Genomic DNA, 17771 nt, shown 5'->3' on the forward strand with positions numbered 1-17771 from the left:
CCTGCGGTCCACCAAGGGAGAAGATGCCGGCGGCCATCTTCACCGGGTAAGTAAGAAGTCACCGGAGCGCGGGGATTCAGGTAAGCGCTGTCCGGTGTTCTTTTTTAACCCCTGCATCGGGGTTGTCTCGCGCCGAACGGGGGGGGGGGGGGGTTGAAAAAAAAAAAAACCCCGTTTCGGCACGGGACAACCCATTTAAAGAGTCTGTCTGGTTTATATAATAGACCAATGGGGCTTACAGCAGCAGTTCCTCCCCTGATCAGCTCATAGGAGGGGAATGTTACTGTTGTATCTTGTCTCCACCAGAAGAATGGGTGGAGACAAGATGCACGCCCACAAGGAACGCCCACAACTGTATTGGCTGGGCCCCGCTGCTCTCCCTTGTCCCCTTACTGGCTTCTGCACTGTCAGTGTCCTCGCTGGCTTCACATATTGCAAGCATTGTGCGAGGCCGGCGAGGAGACTGACAGCGGGTAATCGTCTGCGCCGGAGCAGGGACGGAGAAGGCAGAGTGCCGGGGGCCAATGACACTCCCTTCTCCCCTCTACGGATCCTGCGCTGTCAATCTCTTCGCTGCTGTCACATATTGCAAGCATTATGCGACGGCGGTGAGGAGACAGACAGTGGGTGACCGACTTCGGCGGACCAGGGACGGCAGGCGGCAGAATGCTGGGGGCAGTGACAGCTAGTGTGGGGGTAATAAAAGAATAAAAGGCACCAACACCAGCAGGGCAGAATCTATGCGGCCACTGCTTAGCTATGAGCCCACAGTGTCAGGGGTTTGACAGCAGGGCTGGGGAATGACAGGGCCGACACCGGCAGGGAAGAAGGTCTCTGGGCACTGCGGAGCTACAAGCCCACAGCAGTGCCACCTTCAGGGGTTTGCCGGCCTGGGAGCTTTGCGGCAGGGCAATGTAGGGGAGGGGAACAGACACCGCCGAAACTAAAAGAGCTGATTATCCGGCCCAACCAATCAAGTTGTGGCTGTTGGTTTAGGGCGTGCATCTTGTCTCCACCCATTCTTCTGGTGGAGACAAGATACGACGGTACAGAGGGGAAATGCATTATTGGAAACAGTTGTCCAAAAGAGATGACCAAAATCTAAGTTGGACCATTCTGGGAAAGTAGATTATAATAATATCGGCTATTATTAATGCCGGTTATTCACCTCAGAAGATAATATTCTATTATTCTTATTTTTACTAAAATATGTCGTTATGTAACTTGAAATTAGCTGTTACTTAAAGGGGTTCTTCACTTTGGACAATTCTGATTGTTAGACGGATCCTTATACAATAAGATGATTACATAGTATCCCCCTGCTGGAATCCTGAGTGATCCGCTGTTATCATTGGGCAGACCAGGTGGTATGAGTTGATTTTTTCTGCAGCGCCACCACAAGAAAAATGAAGCATTACACAATGTCCATTTATATCAATGAGTTGCATCAATGTAATGCAGGATTGGAAAGGAAAGGACAGAAAAGAGACGCTCGTAACTGCAATGCATTCTGATCCTGCATTGAGGATCCTGAATAGAAGAAAATCCCTCTCTATTAACCCAAAGTTCCTTAATAGGGTATATGAAAATGGGTTTTCTAAACTGGACAACCCCTTTAACCACTTCCCAACTGCAGCATGTAAATATACATCATGAAGGGTGTATTGATTGGGCTCGGGAGCAGAGTCCACTACATACCTGGTTGCTATCAGCTGTTTCTAACAGCTGTCAGCAAGGGGTTATGAGTGAAGTCGATGTCAAACAAGGGCATTATCGAAGCAACCAGCTGGAGAGGATGGCCTTCCGAAGCCCCTTTTGCTCACTGGGACACAACTGTAGGGCAATGTATGTTTTGGCTAACTTTTTGTGCTGATTTCATTTCTTTACTGCAAAATAATCTCTTTTTTTCTGATACAGAGGTTTAAATGATAAGATTCTACTTCCTGCAGTCACTATGAGAGTGAACGTAGGCATTCACTGCATACAATGTTACATTACACAAAGTAATCAAACAACAAAAATAACTGTATGCAGTAAGCTCCTGCTAGTGGTGGCCCCAGGCAGTCAGAAATGTATCAATTAAAGGGTTTTTCTGGGCAATACTATTGATGACTTATCCTCAGGAAATCAATCAGCAGAGAGTCAGCAGCAGCTCATCCGTCCCTCAATTGCCTAATAGGTACAAGAATTGTCACATATGGATTAGTCCATATCCATCCACATAATGCACATGCTCTGCCCTTATGCCAGAATTTGCACTTATTCTATCCTCAGGATAGGTCATATATAGTTGCATCATCGTTAGTCCACCCCCTCATGCCCCCAGTTGATTGGGTGCCCGCTGTGAGTGCAACAACACACAGGAGTGTGGAGCAGAAGCAGTTAGCTCCGACCTCTTTGCAGTGGCCAGTGCTGGTAATTGCAGGCACAGCTAAAATTCAAATCAATGACAGCTGCACCTGTAATTACAGTGGACCCCAGACGATCAACTATGGATGACCTATCCTGAGCTCTGTATCAGATATATAGAGCTGTATAAAGATATAGCAAGAAATTAATTAGCACATTCGCTTTAAGGTGATCATGGCCGATGATTTCTGCTTGGCCTGATTCTCCATCCCATATGCACATCATGTATTTGTTGTATAATTCCCGGACATTGTTAATTTTCAGTATTTCTCTATTTCCTTGTTTGGCACAGCTTGAGAACGTGGACTCTCTTTCTAAGCACAGCGGCTCAGCGGTAGACGTCACTATATGCTTCTCACAAATTAGAGAATTCTGGGCACAGCTCGCCTGGCCGGACTCCTCCGAGGCCTTTGTCTTTTTAACTCAACTTTCTGATGTAAGTCGGGAAACCATTGTACATAGGCAAAGTAACTGTGTAAAATAATTCTTCATCCAACAGGCTGAGAGGTTAGGATTTATTTATTATAGTTCATTGAAGAGATAACATCAATGTTCCTCTAAGCCTTTGTAACTACTGTAGTGAGCGACAAAGTAAAGTAACTAGGCACTTTTTGTTCTAAGTCAGGCAGTACAGAACCGCATCAAATAAATATTAATATACAAAGCACCAATTGTTATTTATATATCAGCCTTATGTACAGTGATATATACATGTGATGCAGCCCTTTTTGCCGTTACACAATGGTGCTATCTGCTGGCTTAAGCCAGTACTGCATGAGGTGACACGCTGGATAGGCTCCAACAGCAGAGTGAGGCTGGCAATATACAGTAAGAGAACCTCGATGGACGTCTTCCAACATCGAAACTGTACAGCCTTAAATCATAATGTCGTCAGACGTCAGACAGTGGATTGGAAAGGGTTAATTTTCCGTCAACGTAGATGTCTGAGGGCTTGTTTTTTGCAGGACAATTTGTTATTTTACCATATAATGTATTGAGAAACCTTTGGAAAAATTCTAAGTGGTGTGAAATGGAAAAAACCCACAATTCTGCCATCTTGGGGGGGGGGGGGGTCTTGTTTCTGTGGCGTGCACACTGCGGCAAATATGACATGTTAACTTGATTCTCTCAGCCAGTGCCTCTATCTTCTGACCAACATATCTTTTTTATATTTTGGTTAACATAGCTGGTAAGTGCTTCTTTTTAGTGGGACATCCTCTAGTTTCTATTGGGACGATTTTGATATTGAATTTTAATCACTTTTTATAACTTTTTTTTATGGAGACAGGGTGACCAAAATGCACAGTTCTGGGATTGTGTATTTTTTTTTATGACGATGTTCACCATGCTGGATAACTAATGAGTTACCTTGATAGATATGATTTTTACAGATATGGCTGTACCAAGTATGTTTTTTGCTTTTCTTTTGATGTTTTTAATTACAAATACTGGAAAGGGTTTTTTAGTTCCCTAAGAGGACTTGAACTCGCGATTGCTTGATCCCCTATACCGTATACTGCAATACTTCACTATGCAGTATATGGTATTTCTGCCAGCATTTTATTAAGATAAGCCACAGTCACATCTTAACAGGCAGAAATATGTGTCTGCTTTGGGGGCCTTCAGAGGGCTCCTGGTTTGCATGACATCCGGACAGAACCTCGCGATCTCAATGCCGATTAGGGGATTTAGATGCCGATGTCAGAATTAACAGTGACATTTAAATGGTTCACAGCCACAATCGGCATGAACGTTGATTGCAGCAGTATCGGCTAGGTGTCAGCTGTCAAAGACCGCTTACACCAGTCAAATATGCTGCGAGCTCTGCTCCAGATCAGACTTCATACATACCCCCCACACCCAGGACATATACATTGTGGGAAGAGATACGTGTTAAACAGCAGCTAGGCCTAGTGCTGTGATGGTTGTCTGTATCTCTGGTGGCCTAGAGCTGTGAAAGAGGTTAATGTAAAGATCTCTGGTGAAGAGCAGTGGAAAGAGGTTAATATTTTAGCTCCCCCTAAAGCATGCCTTACACCCAGTATATAACTTAACTACCAATTTAATCCCGGGTAATGAGGATTCTTCATGGAGATGTGATTTAACACATAAGTTATATTAGTTTATTACTACGGTAGAATGTTTTTCTTAAACCAATAAGTATGCAATTGTTCTCTGCTTTAGGATATGTGCAAATCAGCTATATATTATTCAGAAGCGATTAAACGTAAAGTTGATAAAAGTCACCAATCAGCAGGACAGTCCGTAATTACAGAGCAGGTAAGTCACTTGTCAAGTTAAACATGTTCCACTTTAGGTATTAAATGGGTTGTCTGCTTTGAACAATCATGTTTTAAAAAGCTGCCATGTGCAGAAGCTGATGACAGGATTTCCTGATGCTGGGACCATGGCAATCATATGTAATCTGTGAGGGAACCTGCCAACAAGTGTGCAATTTTCCTGCAGCACCACTGCAGGTGAAATGTAGTATTGCACATTTCCCATTTAAATCAATAGTGGGTCCATATAAGGCATGAAAGTGCTGAGTCCTCCAGAGCAAAATACACTCTTTGTAAACCCCTTCTATTAACTCGGAATCCACTAATGGAATATTTGGAAATCAGACAACCCCTTAAAAAGCCACAGAACAAACCTTCACTGTTTTCCAGTTCTGAAAAACCCTCCTTATATTGTGATTCCCCTCTTGGAGATATTGATCACAGGAAATGGGGATACCACTGGGTGTCCCAGCAATCAGTATTTATCAGAGCCATAGAGATCACAGGTTCTATCCTTTTTCATAGTATTCCGACTTCTGGCTGCGGTGTTTCAGAATAAAAATGCTTTGAAAGTCCTCTCCAAAGGGAAATTGGAGTTGTGGGGTCAACGCAGCGCCAGCCTCTACTCACCCGCATCATCTAGAGTGACAGCACTCACTATACTGCTGTGTATTTAACTGGCAGGAAGGTTGGAGGTAATCGGATTATTCTGAAAAGGGGCAGGAGTTCAGAGAAGTCAATGAGGTACTGCAAACTCCACGGATTTCAATCAGATCCTGTAGTCTTTAAAGGGGTTGTCCCGAGGCAGCAAGTGGGTCTATACACTTCTGCATGGCCATAATAATGCACTTTGTAATGTACATTGTGCATTAATTATGAGCCATACAGAAGTTATAAAAAGTTTTATACTTACCTGCTCCGTTGCTGGCGTCCTCGTCTCCATGGTGCCGACTAATTTTCGCCCTCCGATGGCCAAATTAGCCGCGCTTGCGCAGTCCGGGTCTTCTTCTTTTCTGAATGGGGCTCCGTGTAGCTCCGCCCCGTCACGTGCCGATTCCAGCCAATCAGGAGGCTGGAATCGGCAATGGACCGCACAGAAGCCCTGCGGTCCATGAAGACAGAGGATCCCGGCGGCCATCTTCAGCAGGTGAGTATGAAGACGCCGGACCGCCGGGATTCAGGTAAGCGCTGTGCGGGTGGTTTTTTTAACCCCTGCATCGGGGTTGTCTCGCGCCGAACGGGGGGGGGTTTAAAAAAAAAAAAAACCCGTTTCGGCCCCTTGCATACAGCCATATTCGTTGCTTGTTTTACATGGATCCCGATTATGGCACCCATAAACACATGGCAACAGCACTTAAATAGATTTTTTAATCAGAAAAATACATAACTGTAATGCATATACTAGCCACATAAAAAATGCAAGGTTCTTAATATATAGTTTGATCAAAGTATATTGGCCCATACACCAACATCCAGGTGACCATACTTTCGGATGGGTCCTAACACTAATGACAGGCGGTTTAATCATAACTTTGTAAAGATGGGTTCCTACCGTTTTGGCATACATCTCTCTGGGGCCTAAGTTTACAAATACAACCAAGGAAAGTAGTTCTTGGGATCGATGTAGGTCCCAGTGGTCAAATCCTCACCTGTGGATAGGGGATAACTATGAAACTTGTCACAACCGCTTTAATGTTATCTATACATTTTTTATTGATTTTCTTTGAGCAGCTCTGCATCATCCTGAATAACATTGAGCACGTGCGGAAATTCATGGGTAACATCCTGAAAGATCTAGATTGGAAGTCTCTTGAGACAGCAGTGGAGCAAACAAGTGGGACTGATGGGAAGCAGCAGGTGCAGAAGGCATTGAGTACCCAGCTCCAAAACATTGATATAGACATGCAGAGAGAGGCCAAAAACATGATCTCACATCTCACAGAAAAGGTAATGCAATTATTCTACTGAACTATACCATTCTCCATTAGCAGATGGGACCTATATGAGGCCTCCCATTTACACCTCAGGGTTCTTATCAGCTGGCATAATGCAAGTCTAGTTTCATCTCGAATTATGGACCCAGCAGCTATACCTCTGCAACAATGGTTGTGGCTTGTTGCAAGTTGACCCAAACATGTTCAGATGAACATACAGCAAGCAAAGTCCCCATTCTACAATTGGGGGTCACTGGTGGACGTTTGCTACGTAACTCTGATATGGCGAGGGATACCGAGGTCTGGATTTTATCTATGTAGTCTTAAGCTGACCATACATTTGAAAAAAATACCATCCAAACCTGCTGACTTCACTGAGATTGACGTATATGGGGAATTCCCAGCTGTACTTCGATGGCGGGTAATTGGGATATAGGGATCGGGCATGCTGGATTTCAACATGCCCTATCCTTTGTTCCTCTGGATGTGTTCAGCTTACAGTTCTTTCAAGTGTCTGGCTGATTTTGGTCTTATATTACAGGAATATAGCTAAAATCAGATGACCTGGCCAGCATGTTTTACATTAAATGGACATCTCTACAGTAGGATATTCTGAAACGTCAATGAGATAAGTCAGGTCATATCAGCATTCCTACCAACATTCAAATCCTCGTTATCGAGACATTATAAGCCTTGCTTAGGAACACCTACTTTTCGTTCATTTGTAAAATCCCAACCCCCTATGTGGTCATCGTCTATGTCTTATCTGCACAAATAACACTCTGTTCTATATAATATGTAAAAAGCATTTCTGCTGTCATTGCAGATGATCGGAGATATAAAGAAATATATACAACACATAAGTTTATCACCAGACTCCATCCAGAATGATGAGGTGTGTATATGAGCAGCTCTGTTTTACTGGCAGTTGTATAGCATGAAATAAGCTAAACGTTCAATGAAAGGGAAACTATCACAAGTTCAAACACACCGAAATGCTGCGGAATTCCAGCTAAAGAATGTGAGCTGAAGTTCCGCAGGAATGTACAATACAATGTAAGTGAATGGAATTTAAAATAAAAACCCAATCCACTTACAGCTGAAAAAATCCAAAGCGAAGAATAGTCATGCTAGAGATTCTCAAATCTGCAGCATGCTCCATTTATTACCCAATTCCACAGATTTTCACAGCAGAATTTACTCACTGCAATGCAATGATTGAATTTGGCTATGAATATCCGTATCAAAAATTGCACACAGATTTTGGTTCAAATTGACTCTGCAATGTGTGATCATAGATTAGAACTGTATGATCAAAGATGAACTAGTTGGTACAAGTGTAACAGCTGCATTTAACAGAATACAGGGCAGAAGGAGGGAGTTCCGACCCTATGGAATGCTCTGTCCCAAGACAATCCCTGACTCATGGAATTTCAGATGTGCCCTAAAGACCCACCTCTTCAAAGAAGCATACCAACTCTCCTAATTTAGTCCGTGCCGTCAAATGACGCCCTCCTGTTCACTTCCTGCCCCACATCTTCTGTACCACCCCGCCCTGATTGAGCTCCCCCAATAAGTTGGCGCTATACAAATAAAGATTATTCTTATTATAAACTGTAAGACTTCTCTCATCCACCCTTGAAAGTGTGACAAGACTGCTGGACGGGGTCATGATAGAACTCACTATTTGTGGCCAACCAGTCAGCATTTTAAGGGACCTTTTAGTAGGTGAAATTGTTAGGACTTTATAGAAAAGGCCTTATCTGATAGGAATATCTTCTGATGACAAGGTTCCTTTTAGCATCTTACTTTGAACTATCGCTGATAGTGATGTTCATATATTAGAAACCGGTGAAGCAATTAGATTGAGTTGTAAATATATGGCCACCTGAGATGGGTAACCTTGTCCTCATTATACAAGTGGTAGACTATAACAGCACATAGTCTTCAGGCCAATAGCTCTTATCCACAATGATACACAACGATACAATTGTAACAGTCTGCAGCTACATGAAACTACAACACAAGATTATAACTGGCCAACAGGATGGACAAGTGTACTTCCAACATATAGCAGTGCAAAAAAATAGGTAATAATAAAATATTGTCAGAAGCAGAAGACCTGAAATCATCTCGATTTCATTATTGTCCCACTGATTGTACTATCAACAACAGATTATGGTGAGCTACAATCAAAATATAAGGCTGTCATGGTAATTTGCATGTGAGAATGTGGCCATGCAATGGCTGATAACAAGAGAAATGTCATCAGTTTAAATCTTATGTTGCAAATACGGTTGTATCTTCCCTTAACCCTTTGCAATCCAATTTTGGATTCAGGGTTTCCTAGGGGGCTTTCTCTTTCTGCCATTTTACAATGGCGCCATCTGCTGGCTAGAGCCAGTACTGCGATGTGGGACATGCTGGAGAGGCCCCCGACAACAGAGCGTCCAGTAATATACAGTAAGAATACCCTGACGGACGTCTTCCGACATCAGAGCTGTACAGCCTTCAATCAGAATGTCTTCAGATGTCAGATAGTGGATTGGAAAGGATTAATACTCTAAAAAGGATGTCTATTTAATGATGATTTAAGGACTTGACTTGCCTTTAATGCTGTAACGTATTGTTCTCCGTTTTGTCCATAAGCTAAAAGTAGTATCGGCAAAACCCATTCTGTAATGTGCAGGAATGGGGAGCATTGTGCTGTATTTTTAGCACCCTGCCAGTGCAATCACTCTCATGTTTATGAAGATCTGCACAAATACGGGAATAATTACAGTGATAATCAGAATTAATTTGGACTTTACGACTCATCCAATGGAACATTGGTAATTTAGCTGTCATTTTAATCACTGACATATGGTGTGTAATCTGTTCCAGGCTGTGTCTCCCCTAATGAAATATCTTGATGACAAATTAATTATACTAAATGAAACTTTGGTGAAGGAAAACTTGTACAGGTAAGAGCTGAGCGCCTCTTGTGTCACGTCAATAAATCACACAGGTGAAGTTGGGAGACATGTTACCTGAAGACTTCGCTATATGCAGTCACATTGTTTAACATTCTACTATTAGTGACATTTAAGAATGAATGATAATGAAGGGGTCCACAAGACAGCGAATAACATGCTGATAGGTGGGGGTCTCACTGTTGAGACCTATACAGATCTCAAGATCGAGGATCCCTAATACCTCTGCCTCCCCACTGCAGGATTACTACACCCCCCACAGTGAGGAGGAGACTGAACGGAACTCTGTTCGCACAAGCACACCACCGCTTCATTTACTATCAGTGGGGCTGCGGAGATATCAGAGTGGCGTCCACTCATATATTTTCATCCAGTGCTTCCTTCATGCTGATGTGATTTCGGGGGAAGAAGCGACACCGTCAGTGACAGAGCAAGATACAGGAGTCCCGTTCTGGAGATTAGTGGGGTCTCAGCAGTGAGACCCACACCGATCAGCAAGTTAATCCATATCCTTTTCAGCCCTACTTGGAGCACTGATCTTATCCCAATACACAGACTGGAGAAGATTAACTATTAATGACCTACCATGAGGATAAGTTATCAATAGTATTGCCCTGGAAAACATGTTTAAACACTATTTTCAGAAAAGACAGTTCAAAAGATGATGAAAATTACACTGAATAAGCACTGACTAAAAATAAGAGGTTTGATATCACTATTATTGGAAATATTGACAAACACATAGAAGCTGTAAAATATTTAAGGCATAAATACTTGACAGCTATGTATACTTTTGCAATCCATTTAATTTCATTCTACAATGCATTTAAAAAATAATGAAGTACCTTTATAAATGGTTATTATGAGTAATCTCTGGTTTTCTATGCAGCCACTCGAAAGATCTATGTGTCTCCACGGTGACAGACTACAAACAACCTTCAATGTGTAGTCTGACTCTGCAGTCATGTATTACTCCATTACTCCAGTTCTCTCCATTATATTCTATAGACCATTGAAGCAGGGTCAGATGGAAGAGAGTAAAACACAACCGCAGAATCAAACTGCACCAGGATTCTACTGTGTAACGATGGAGACACATAGATCTGCGTAGGAGCTGGAGACACAAAATAGTAGGATCTTTTTTAATAAAGACTTTGTAAAGTTGCTTTGTTTTTTTTTGTTTAGATGCATTGGCGCATAGAAAACAAATTGTTGCATAAGTGTACATACCTTTTACGGTGACATACATAGCTTGTTTTTGCTATCTATACATTTATGAATTCAGTCTTTTCTGAATAGATTGTATGAATTTATCTGTCATAGTTCATAATTGGACAGAGATGACTTCATGCCTACAGATCTTATTTACAGTGTAGTGGGCGACTACGTATTGACGATTTGTTTAATGATAGTATGTACTGAGCTAGAATTGAGAACACTGAGCACGTCACATTGTACCGGTTATGGATTATATCTCCGCTGTTCATTCTCTTTGCCGTAGGGTTCTTGAAGCTCTGTGGTGGCTCCTCTTGAAGTTTATTATTGATGCAGTGGACTCCAACAGAGGAGTGTCTGTCGAGTTCTATGGACGATTTTATTATACACTGGAGGTAAATAATTCCCTAATGCATAGAACAAAACTTGCCGGTTAGTGTAATGTGGCTTCACATATAGAACTGGTCATTAGCTGTAACCACCAGAGAGGAAAGCCACTCTAGTCAGTCTAATGTACCAAACCTGTACTCAAATGGAACTTTAATCCCTTAGTGACATAGCCTATTTAGGACCGAAGGACACAGCGATTTTTTTTAGGCATTTTCATCTCCACTTTTCAAAAAACCATAACTTTATTTTTCTATCGACATGGCCATATGACAGCTTGTAATTTGCATGGCGAGCTGTGGTTTTTATTGGTATCATTTTTGGGTACACATAATGTATTGCATAGCTTTTATTTTTTTTGGAGGGCAGGGAGGAAAAACTAATACTGCCATTGTTTTTTGTTTTTACATTTTTTATAGCAATCATGCAGCATAAGGCCCCCTGTCCATGGCAGTGTATTCGCCGGCAGTAACCACCGGTGAATCACGCCGGCCGACGCTTCCCATAGCAATGCTATGGGAAGCACCAGCACCTGTCCATTGCGATTCTCCACTTGTGGCGGGCAATTTGCAGCATGAGATAGGGCTGACCGGCGGAGATTCGTCGTCGGTTCTTGCTCCCACATCGCCTGTGGACAGCCGGCCTAAATTACATTATTTTTGCTGGGGGTTGGTAAGATTATAATAATACCAAAGTTAGACATTTCTTTTAGGTTTTTCCACTTTGGCACCATAAAAACCATAAAATACTTTGCATTGCTGCATTCAGTCCTATTACTTTTTTATTTTTCCATTGATGGAGCTATGCGATGGCTTGTTTTTTGCGTGATGAGCTGTAGTTTCTATTGGTACCATTTCGGGATATATATGGCTTTTTTGATCACTTTTGTTTGGAAAGTGAAATGAACAGTAAAAAGCATTTTGGGTCTGCTTTTTTTTCTAGCGTTTGTCATGCAGGATAAAAAGTGTATTTAATTTATTGTGCAGGTTGTTATGGATGTGACAATACCAAACAGGGGTTTTTAATTTTAATTTTCTTAAACACAGAGGAAAAAGTATGAACAATTTTTTTTAAACCATTTTTATTTATTTTTTATGTCCCTGTTGGAGACTTGATCCTGTGCTCCTATGATTGCTCTGAGAGTAGCAATTATCATACGAACGATCGATCCAAGGGGTGATTTGCATGATAATCGTGATGTGTAAAAGGGGCTTTACTGTTAGAAAGTTTTGATAAATGAGCCCCACCTACTCTAGAAATTTGAACTGCTGCCCCCGATGAGCAAAACACCCGTTGCAGAATCAATAAACACTAGACTTTAAAAATGAGTGCAGTTCTACACAAATTACAAGCCGAAATAAGGGTCTTGCTTTAAGTACCTTGTACATAAAAGCAGAAAACCCTTTAAAATGTATTATGTATACAAGCTCTCCGCTGCATATCGTATGGAGAGAACTGCAACTTTAAACATGAGCCATAGACATTTCAGTGCACTTCCCTGTGGTTCGTTCCATGAGGTGGCAGCGACAGTGCGATGACCTGCTAGGTAGCAATAAGTCACCTGTCTGGGAACATTGGCAGCACCATGTAATCCGTCTTGCTAATGAGTGCTTTCTTTCTGACAGGCTCTTGTAGACTTTTTCCATGCAGAAGGACAAGGGTTACCTTTGGACACCTTGCGGAACGGAGATTACCGGGTGATTGACTTTAATTACTATCTTTGTAATTTGGTAGTTGGAACGCTGGAGCCGCACACATGACTTGTCAAAGATCAGCATCACATTCTCTGCTCATGGAGAAGAACCATAATGATGAAATAATCTCTCAGACTGAGTATCCTGCATTTGCATGGAAACATTTTTAAAGGAAAATTCAAATCTTGACTATAAAATTGAGAAACCTTGTAAATCATTTTTATTTACTTGCGCTGATTTTAACCTGCTGTTTACTTCACCATTCACATCCAAAGTGACAGTAAGAATTCTGCTGATTCCTCGTTGGAATCTCCATGTGGCTTATATGCCCTTTAAAGACAGTCATGTAATCTAAGGCTTCTTTCACATTGCGCTGTCCAATGCAGCTTTGATTCCATTCCAAGACTGACAGGCAGGTGATGTCCCCTGTATCTGATTGGCTGCTGACATGGCTCCACTGCAGATTCTGGAAGGCGAGTAGGAATTTCCCTCCCAGCTTTTGGCCAAAACGTGTACTCGCCACTGCGGCTGTCACTGTGCCAGGCTTTCTGGGGCGCCCAACATTTAAGCTCCATGATGCTCCTTTTGCTGTCCCACAATCCCCGCCCGTTTGCTTAGCTCCCCGCTGCTGTCAGTGTCCCCAGGCCAACGCAGAGGTAACCTCCGCCATGCTGCTTTGGCTTTCCCCGGTTCCCCGACAGTTAACTGAGCTCCCCGCTGCTCTGGTGTGTTTAGCAGCAGTTCCCCGCTGGTTCCTTCTCCCCTGAGCGCCAGCTGTAGTGCATGCAGTCTATGCTCACACACCGGCGGAAGCAGAGTGCAGTGCGGCCCTTTCCAGCTGCTGCTGCTCTCTGGTTTCCGCCTGCCTTGTGTCCGCAGCGAGCACTTGCCAAGGCTACATGGAAGGGGGACGGCTCCTACACATTTCTGCATCTTGTGTGGCGATTTTTGGGTGCCCTGGACGGTTAGGGATTATTTAGCAGTTAGCCTTATATTAGTAGTTGTAAATACTTCCATGTTACAGGTGTAACATGGATATTTGTATAACTAATAATGCAAGGTCCTTACTGACGTCAGCCTATCAGGAGCTAGAGGTGTTACAGGGGCGTTCCTGTATCCAAGCCCTGTCAAACCCCAAGCTTCTGGTGGCGTCAAGATACAATAATACCCACTAGACATAACACAGTGTATACATTTTACCAAGGATGTTTTTTTAATATATATACTTTTTAATTGGTATATATGATGGTTACATGGATAAGCATCACACTCAGAAGCTTTGTATTTCATTCTAAATAATAATTACTATGTGCAGTATATTGTGTGTAATTATAATGGGGAAATATTAATTTATTGGATTTTCTTTTAACTCTCAGTTTTTGGAAGAAGAGCTGCGTCTCAATAAATGTTCTACAAGTGAACTTATTGAAAAGTACTATCTGGATAACATTAAGGAGCAGGTAATCATGTTAAACACTAAATATAAAGATTAGCATTTCAAATCTGAGATAGTTCATTCATTTACTAATTTGTTATTTGTTTTTTTTTATGTCTATCTAAAAAGAGTTTTTTCTCTACATGTGGCAGTTGTGACGTTGGAACTGCTAGCTTGTGAGAGGATACCAAGGATAGGTAGATTAAGAGACACCAGGCATATTGCAATAAACAGTAACAGTCTTGACTTGGCAGCTGATTAAGTAGCACTGTCTCAAGAACTTGGCACACAGTTTCAAAACTTTGCAATACAGCTTCAATGCTTGGCAACACTGTCAGCTTTTCGGCTCTTGCAGAATCAATACACTATCTCTTTAGATAGCAGGCCTGGCATGGCTCCAGGACATACTTGACAAGTCACAATTAGAGATGAGCGAGCATACTCGCTAAGGACAATTGCTCGATCGAGCATTGTCCTTAGCGAGTATCTCCCCGCTCGGAAGAATAGGTTCAGCTGCCGGCGCGGGTGACAGGTGAGTTGCGGCCATGAGCAGGGGGGAGAGAGGGAGAGAGAGATCTCCCCTCTGTTCCTCCCCGTTCTCCCCCGCCGCCGGCAGCCGAATCTTTGCTCTCAAGCAGGCAGGTACTCACTAAGGGCAATGCTCGATCGAGCAATTGCCCTTAGCGAGTATGCTCGCTCATCTCTATTCACAATGGTTTACAATCACAATAAATGCTTCCACTCTCTATGAGCAAGTCAACAACAGTAGCTCTGTAAGCTTGGTTCAAACTGACCCCAGGGCACACTCAGTGCCAATCAGGAGGCTCCAGAGCTATCACACAGCACAGTGCTTTTGACTGTACCCAATCTGTCACCTCCTATAAGCACCATAAACTAAAGGCCCATTTATATTGAAAGATAATTGCTCAAAAATCGCTCAAACGACAGTTTGAGTGACAGTTTTGAGTGATCATTTTTGAGTTACTTAAGCGTTATGTAGGCTGAGCAGGATACCGCCACGATAGCTCTGAGAACAAAGCAGCTGTTTTGTACATGCAAACAGCTGCATTGTTCTCAGAGCTTTTAGCTGGTCTCCCACTGAGAACTGCCAGCGGGATACCAGCTGAAAGAATACTATCAGCACCACCCGCTAAGAAAATCAGCGTGTAGCGCTGATAACAGTCATCAATGACTTCTAGCTTGCTGGAAATCATCGATGAACGAATAGTGCACGATGGCAGCGCATTTATGGTGCTTATAAATGGCAGGTTCCCTTTTAGGGCTCTTTCACAACTATGAATTCAGGCCACACCCAACCTGGCACAGACTTCTTGTACTTGCTTGCACGCCACCACTATGGCAATGACATTGTAAGCGTAAATAAATATTTGCTAATTGGTATGTTTTTAGGTATCCAAATTAATTGTTTATTTTTGAGCTTGAAGAAGCTTACAAATCACACACACACATTGGATGTGGTTGAAAGTCATCTCTTTATTCCATTAACAAGCAGAAGTATATATACAAAGACATGAAACAAGGCTAGAACATGCCTCACTTTTAACCCTTTCCAATCCACTGTCTGACGTCTAAAGACATTATGATTTAAGGCTGTACAGCTCCGATGTTGGAAGACATCTGTCGAGCTTCTATTACTGTATATTGCCACCCTCTCTGCTGTCGGAGCCTATCCAACGTGTCACCTCATGCAGTACTGGCTTTGGCCAGCATATAGCGCCGTTGTATAACGGCAGAAAAAGAGTAAGCCCCCTAGGAAAACCAGGAAACAAATTGGATTGGAAAGGGTTAATAATTATAATTTATTATCATTGGATGTTGAAACTAAACAAGAACAGTGACATCTTAGTTGTCAGGCAGGACCTTTCTCAGGCCGATTGGAACTATGTCTCATAAGACTTCTGTAAAATGACCTTCTCATGAAGAACTAGTGCGGATAGTACCAAGGTTGTGTAGTCTGGTTCTCTTGTCTCAAAGTACTGAACAGAACATGATGTACTGACCGAGGAAGGTTGCTTTTTAGATGTACATCTGAAAAGTTCTCGCAAAAATGAAAATGTCAACAATATGATATTACAGGTTGAAGCATACAAGATAGATGCAAGACACAAAATGGATTCATATTTACTGCTCTAACAACATCATCATCGTTGCCACACCCAGCTATTTGTAGCACATACAGGCACCACACTGTGGGGCTGGACATGCCTGACCATTTATCAAACAGACTTACAAGCTCTACCCAGCACATTGACCAAGTTATAGAAGCAGCAGAATGGTCACAAGACTGGAGACAAGACTGAACACACAACAGTTCACTAAGGCCATGGCAGTTTCTGATACATCAATCCACTTAAATAGTTGCATAATGAACATTAGCAGTAGCTACAAACAGTAGTAGTCATAGCCACTAATGCACTTCACAAAGCCAACATTTTTATGCCTCTTACAAGCATGCTGTGCCAACAAGAGGGCATACTGATATTTGCAGTTTCACAACAGATGGATAGCCACAGGTTAGGGTGCTTTTACCTGGGCCCAGACAAGGCAAGTAATCGCTCACTTGTTGAAGTTTCTTGGTTTTCAGCTCACCTAAAAACCAAGCAACTATTAGCCTGTGCGAACAGGCAGTTATTTATCTATGCACGACTGCCTGTTTACTTTTAATGGAGGTGGATGGCTGGAAGAGATCTAATACAGTATGTCCGACACTGGTTAACTGTAAAGATGAGTTCTCGCATAATGGAATTGTTGCGGCTACTATATGAGCAAAATTCTGCAACAAAGTACAGTACAATGTAAGTGAATGAGGTTTTAACTAAATCCATTCACTAACTACGATAAATCCACAGAGGAAGCTAGTCAAAATCAAAAATATCAGCACTCCATAGTACAATAAGTGTGGGCTAGTGGGACCATGAGAGTTAGGAGTAGGGTTGCCTGGAGGGATTGTGCTGGTGGTGCAACCTGCTTGCGAGCCGTCAGAAATGAGCAGCAGCTTCCCCAGAACCATATCGGCAGGGAGCCTCTAATTAGCCAATAGAGCACAAATGAAGATGAGAGGGTATTGGGTGCGCTATGGCAGGAGACACAGGATAGTAGACAAAATTTATTCTGGCAACGCGTTGCAACACTTAACCGAAGTGTTCATCTGGTCCATAAAAAATTACAAAATCCTGAGGACATTTAAAACCCGCTGGCAGGAGCGCAGGTGCAGTCACATGATTGGTCACATGACTACTGCCCCAGAAACTGAAGGCAAGAGAAAGCTGAAGACATAAAACTTAGAAAAAAATCTACGCAGTTGCTTCTTTAAAATTTGTCTGTACTCCTGCATCCTTTATTTTTAGCTGGCGGTATTGCATAATCAGGTCTAATTTGCTAAGTGTTTCCCATGCTATGAATGTGACTGCTGCGGTGTGATTATA

At 42.5% G+C, this 17771-nt stretch overlaps 1 protein-coding gene across 1 annotated transcript in view; it reads left to right on the forward strand.

Annotated features, from left to right (window-relative positions):
- The window catches only part of BAIAP3 (BAI1 associated protein 3), a 176421-nt gene that overhangs the window by 146442 nt on the left and 12208 nt on the right, over positions 1-17771 (forward strand). Inside the window, exons 22-29 of the mRNA XM_066577504.1 lie at positions 2702-2845; positions 4594-4689; positions 6420-6635; positions 7449-7517; positions 9506-9585; positions 11096-11204; positions 12822-12893; positions 14267-14350. Of these exons, the coding sequence (XP_066433601.1) occupies positions 2702-2845; positions 4594-4689; positions 6420-6635; positions 7449-7517; positions 9506-9585; positions 11096-11204; positions 12822-12893; positions 14267-14350 (870 nt within the window). The remainder of the gene's footprint in view (positions 1-2701; positions 2846-4593; positions 4690-6419; positions 6636-7448; positions 7518-9505; positions 9586-11095; positions 11205-12821; positions 12894-14266; positions 14351-17771) is intronic.

The sequence above is a fragment of the Eleutherodactylus coqui genome, chromosome 8 (genome assembly GCF_035609145.1).
Source record: "Eleutherodactylus coqui strain aEleCoq1 chromosome 8, aEleCoq1.hap1, whole genome shotgun sequence".
Taxonomy (NCBI): Eukaryota; Metazoa; Chordata; class Amphibia; order Anura; family Eleutherodactylidae; genus Eleutherodactylus; species Eleutherodactylus coqui.